Raw genomic sequence first — 6,000 nt, forward strand, 5'->3', positions numbered from 1 at the left:
GGATGGGAGGCACTGGCTGACTTAGACTAAGTCGAGTGTTCCCCTCACAGATCTGCCAAGGGAAATTGGGACCTGACTACAAGGGAGAAGGGGGCAGGGAAAATGAATGCTGGAGGAGCCAGGCATCAAATGGCCCCTACAGTCTCCTGCAATTTCCCTGCCAAGTGGTTGTCCCGACTCAGTCAGTGTCACCCAGGCTGCCTCCAGCCATTGTCAGGAGGCCCTTCTTGTTCATATGTCTTCCCCTGGGAGTCCTATCTTTGGTCCTGGCTTCATCCTCTGAGGCCATAGAGTACAATCTGGTTGTCCCTTTCGGAGACAGGGAATCAAGGTTACCTTGTCACTTGTTGCCTCCAGGTAAAACTTCCTAGTTTCTTGTCATTCTACATGACTCAGCTGTGAAACTTGGACAAGTTTCCTAACTTTTCCAGGCCTCATTGTCCTCTACTGTTAAAGCTAGAGACAATCTGAGCTTCTCAAACTGGTGAGAAGCCATGTCATGGGGGTCTGCAAAGTCCCCAAACAACTGTTCTACAGCATATAAAGCCTTGATTTTAGTGGAGGTTTATTAGCACTTTATTGTTAAAATAGTTGTAGACAACTCAACAATACAACCCAATTTAAAGATGCACAAAAGACCTGAACAAACGACCCCCTCTTGAAATGTATTTAGGTCGTTTCTAATTTTTCACCATTATACATCATGACTGCATGGATTTTAAAAATGAGACTTGGGCGTTTGAGGACCTGTTGGACCTGTGGAGGACTGCTCTGTGCTCTGCCTCTCTCCCCACTTCTGGCTCTGACCTTCGCGCTCTACCCTTAGCCTTTGGAGGAAATACCAAGAGCTGCTCTGTGCCTTGGTTTCCCCACTGATGGGCTTCAGTGGGAACACCCTGTAGTTGCTCTTCTCCTCCCCAGTTTCTGAATCTCCTTTAGGGTGGGGAAAGGATTAAAGCTAATGTGGGTGCAGGACCTGGGCCAGTATATGGGGCAGAGGAAGCCTCAGGTGTGCTGGCTTTTAGGGCACCAATGGCTCAGGACGCAGCTGACACTGTTAGCAAACACAGAACTCTTACCCCTCCACGCTCTGACCAGAGGACAACCAGTTAGCCGATTTTGCACAGATAAGGAAACTCAGGCACTAGAAGGTTAAGAACTGGGCCCAGGCACAGAACTGGTAAGTGGAGGTGCTGGGAGGTGCTGGGATTCCAACCCAGGGTAGTGGTCTTCACCGCTACTCTGCCTTCAGCGTGGGGCTGTGGCTTTGGGGCTCGATCTGCTGGAGCGGAGCTGCAGGGGGCGAGGGCAGGATTCCAGGAGTCCAGCAGGAAGTTTCCCCAATCCCCATCTGGCATGTGACTCGACCCTGGGGCCTGAGGTTGGGACAAAGGGAGGGCGAGGCTTTGGGGGGCAGCTGGAGGATGCAGGGACCAGCAAGTGGACATCCGGGGAAAAGGCCTCCACCTGCAAGAGGCAAGAGACCCCACTCAGGTGAGCGGTTCCACTCCATGACGGTTTACTCATCCAGCAGCACAGGCAGCTGAGACCTGTGGATCCTTCTGAATGTCCCTGTAGCTTCCACGCCTCTTTGAGAAGATGGTTGAAGCAAAAAGCTTTCACAAGGGCCAGAGAACTGTGAAGAAGGAAGCCCAGTGGGCCCTTGGGCAAGCCTCTGCCTTCTTGGGCCTCGGCTTACCCCTTGCTGTAATAGGGTGTTTGGGGTGGGGCACAGAATCCAGGAACCCTTAGCCCTTGCCCAAGTGGCTTACACAACTCAAGTCAGGTGGAGAAAGAGGCTGTGGCCCCGTTGGTCCCAGGGGGACACACACCTGATGTTCCAGAACCATCACTGTGGACACAAGTTGCCCCACTACCTACAGACACAGAGACTCTGGCTAGGAAGGCCCTGGTATCTGAGAGTCCTAGAGTTGACCCCAGCCCTGACCAGGCAGGTTTGGCGCCCCCAAGTCTCCAAGTTCTCACTGCAAAGACCAGGTCGTCTTGAGGTTCTGTCATGTTCGGCTGTGCTACTGCCCACTGCCTGGCACTCCAGGAGGGTGTATTTGGGCAGTCCTGTGCCCCATCTATCCTGGAGGCCCTCCCTTTCAGTGGCCTGAACTAGGCGGTTTGTCCTAGGCAGGGGACGGCTATATCCTCTTTTGCTCCCTTTCCACTCACAGACACTGGTACAGGAGGGCCCCTCGCCCAAGAATTAAACCTGGTCCTGAGCAAAATAGCATAATTTCAAATCTGCTGGACTTCTGTGCAGCCCATGACCCCCTAGGTTTTGGCCATGTTGTCACAGCACTATGGCCTTGGCGCCATCTGCTGGCCAAGTGACCTCGGGAGTTAAGGAGGGGTTCTGGTTATCCTGGATGGGCCTTGGAGGCCTCTGACCTCTGGCATATTTGCAAACCTGTCAAGTTGGAACCTTTTCTAGGGAGAAAGTACCCAGTGCTGCAAGGGTTCCTGGAGGGCCCGGGCAGCTCTGGAGGGAGGAAAGGTGCTGCATTCTTGTGGCACAGGTGAGGACACTGAGGCCCAGAGTGAAGGGACTTATAGGACATCACAGGTGTCCTTCCTCACTCCCAGGCCCTGGCCTGTTGCCCAGGTGTACTTCCCTCTTAGCCAATTGTATTTCAAAATATTGGCCGAACTGGTGTCTGGCAGAGGAAAAGAGAGGCCCTTTTCAGGAAGGCACCAACCCAGTGTGTCGCCAGAAGCCCTTGGGCAAGACAGTCTGAGTAACACCTAAAAGGGACAAGAAGTGGCAGTGGATCAGAGAAGGGACAATGGCAGGAGCCTGGAGGGCACTCGTGCTGGTGGTAAGCTTGGCAGCAATTGCCTGTGTGGCCCAACGCCGTCCGAGCTATGAAGAGATTGTCACAGAAGCCTTGCAGATCTTCAATCAGGGGCGACGAGGACAGCCCCTCTTCGGTTTGCTGGAAGCCATTCCAGCGCCTAGTTCGGTGAGTGTGCGTGGACCCAGGCCAGGGAAGCAGCTAACACCTGCCTTATAGCAGCCTGTGGGTGGCAGGCAGGGGAGAATGCCTGGCACAGGCCCAGAGTACTTGGTTAACATTAGCTATTGTTGTTATTGTTAGAATGTTTCTCCCATCGGAAGGTAAGAAAAGGTTGCAATCCAGGGCCTGACCGCTGGCTAGCTGGGAAATGTGGGGCTTCACCAGGCATGAAATGTAGGGTTTGGGAATCTAGACTGCACTCAGGCCCTGGGCTTGAAGGAATACGCTGAACTGTTTCAAAGAATAGACAGGAAAGGGACTGGTCTCACCAGAGCCTCCCCAAGGTTTCCAGTGGTCCCTTCCGACCCCATTACCTCTCTCCTGGCAGCTGAGCATGCAAGGCTGCTATTCTTCTTCCTGTTTCACAGAAGAGGAAAGTGAGGGGCAAAGACCAGAAGGGACCCCTCAAGGTTGGACAGCCATGAAGTGGTATCCTTCTGCCAGTTTCCAAAAGCCCCCCCCCACCTTACCTCTCTGCTGTGGCCACTTAGGTAGGCGAATGGTGTTGGTGGAAAGTGCAGATCTCGGCTCAGCGCCTTCTAACTTGTACCTGTGACCTGTCTGTGCCTTTGCTCCCTCATCCATAAAACGGAAATGTGAGGATGTTTCTCTTGTTTCTGTAGAACTCCACCACCATGACGTTCCACTTCAGGATTAAAGAGACGGTGTGCCTTTCAGAGCGTCTGAGACAACCCCAAGAATGTGCCTTCAGAGAGGACGGGGTGAGTCTCCCCCCTTCCCCGCACCCCCCCCCCTGGGCAGAGGTCCCGTCGTCTCTCCCCCCTCCAGGGGGCTGTGTGTGTCTCCACCCACCTCACCTGGCCATGTGAGGTCTCACTGTGGAAGCTTTTTAAAAAGTCAGTTGTTTCCCCATTGCTTTTTCTTACCATAAATTACCAATCCTTATTATAAAAGCAATACATGCTAAAAAAAATTACTAACTAGAAAAAGTAGGACCCTAATCTACTTAGAGATAACTGCTTCTATAAAATTAGAAAATAACATTTTATGATAGCATATTAACAAAATGTGGAGAAGCAAAATAAAATAAGGTAAAAATCCTATAACCCTACAACCCAGGGACAGACAACTTTAACGGTGGGTGTGTCATCCTCTGTGTACACACACATTTTAAAGAAACATTGCTCCGTCCGGACATGCTAATCTAAGGATGCTTATTCCCAATGAGTAACAGGAATGTCCTTTATCTTGATGGGCGAGCATCTGGTCTGCTCAGGTCCTTCCCAGCGGTGGCCTTTCCTGGGTCCTGGGGTAATGCTCAGCTTGCATCTCTGGTTTGGGAGGATGAGGGACATGCCAGGGTGGGTCGTGGGGTAGGGTCGTTCACCCGGGGACCCAGTAGTAAGGATGCTCACAGCTCCTGTGCTCGCCACCCTGCAGGAGGAGCGGAAGTGCGCCGGCGCCTTCTTCATGCTGCAGTATCACCGTCTCCTGTTGGTCGATTGCCACCAGCGCCAGCCAGAGGTGAGCCAGTGACGTGGGCACCTGGGGCCTCGGGGTTCCTCATCTGGAGAATGAGGCTGATCAAGCCCTTCTCAATGCAGGTTGTTGGGAGGGTCTTGAGGACAGCTAGTGGGCTAGTCGTTTGGTAGGAGGGGTCGGGAGGAGAGACGTGGTCAGGGCTGGGGAGGCCACTCGGTGTTCTCAGGACGCTGGCTCTGCTCTGGGCACAAGAGACTCCATGGAACCTCACCCTCCTCCCCATACCTCATTTGGAAAAACAGAAGCCACAGGTGGAGACTCCTGGCCAGTGAGTGGAATAGCCAGGGTGAATGTGAGTCCCAGCATCCAGGCCTGGGGACCGCCTCCAGCCCCCTCACCAACGTTGCTACCTGGGCCCCAGTCTCTTCATCCTGGCCTGGAGAGAGGGGCCACAGGCAGGACAGAAAAGGGTCATTCAGTGAGGATGATGGCAGTGACTACCCAGCGTCTCTTCTGCAGGTCTCCCGAGAGAAGCGTTCTGCTGCGTCCTCTGAGGCAGCCACTCCAGAGGTTGACACCTCGAAGCTGCCACCTGTGGTCAGGGACATGTATGAGAAAGCCAAATACGACATCATCTCCAACATCCTGCGGAATTTCTAGGGCTGGAGAAGGGAAGGGAGGCCCCATATCCCCACCACGACCTCCTCTTCCCACCTGCTCACCCCCTCTGCTGCCCCCAACACCCCCTTCCTACACAGTCTGAACCCATCCACATGCCTCAGCCTTTGCACACCTGCTTCCCTCTGCCTGGAATTCCTGCCCATTCTGTGTCTGTAAATCCTACTCATCCTTCAAAGCACAGCTCCAAAGTCACCTCCTCCAAGAAACCTCCCTTCTTGCTCTCTCCTGGGCAGAAATGTCCTTCCCATCAGTGAGGGTGGTGGGAATGACGACCTCATCTGGGTATTGATGATCCTCAAACCATACTGGCACTTGCTGCTGTGCCTCTGGCCAGACAGCACTGTGTCTGCTCACAGCTAGGCCTTCCCGAGCCAACTGCAGGTGGCTGTGGAATGACTTGCTCATCGAGGTGCTCCTAGGCTCTTGGGAGGGCAGTGCCCTTTGTGCAGGACCCTGAGCACCCCTGCTCCCTGCCCAGTCACTGTGACAACTAAATGTCCCTTCCAGGCACCTCCAAGGGGGTCAGTCTGCTCTCTGGTGAGAACCATAGGACAGAGTCTCAATAAAATCTTTCTGAAATAAATGATTAAGTGAATGAGTGAATGAATACTGTGTTTAGAGCTGGACTGGCTGGACTTTGGGTGAGGAGATCAATGAGGCAGACCCTGGGGGCAATTCCACTGTGCCTCGTGGAACCCAGAATCCCTGAGGTCATGGGGAGAAACATGGAGTTAGGCAGACGGGGCATCTGAGGGCCATACTGGAGGCTCGGGAAAGCACTGGAACCTGCCCCCAGCCTGCTCGACCGCCTTTGGTTCCTTTATGCCTCCTCCTGGATCACAAAGCTCCA

At 53.6% G+C, this 6,000-nt stretch overlaps 1 protein-coding gene across 1 annotated transcript; it reads left to right on the forward strand.

Annotated features, from left to right (window-relative positions):
- Window positions 1-2,724: 2,724 nt before the first annotated feature.
- On the forward strand, window positions 2,725-5,736 carry LOC117036569 (15 kDa protein A). Its single transcript, XM_033131508.1, has 4 exons — window positions 2,725-2,972; window positions 3,650-3,748; window positions 4,428-4,511; window positions 4,989-5,736. The coding sequence occupies exons 1-4, from the start codon at window positions 2,796-2,798 to the stop codon at window positions 5,127-5,129; spliced, it is 501 nt and encodes a 166-aa protein (XP_032987399.1). The 5' UTR covers window positions 2,725-2,795; the 3' UTR covers window positions 5,130-5,736.
- The last annotated feature ends 264 nt before the right edge of the window (window positions 5,737-6,000 follow it).

The sequence above is a fragment of the Rhinolophus ferrumequinum genome, chromosome 17 (genome assembly GCF_004115265.2).
Source record: "Rhinolophus ferrumequinum isolate MPI-CBG mRhiFer1 chromosome 17, mRhiFer1_v1.p, whole genome shotgun sequence".
In the NCBI taxonomy this organism is placed as follows: domain Eukaryota; kingdom Metazoa; phylum Chordata; class Mammalia; order Chiroptera; family Rhinolophidae; genus Rhinolophus; species Rhinolophus ferrumequinum.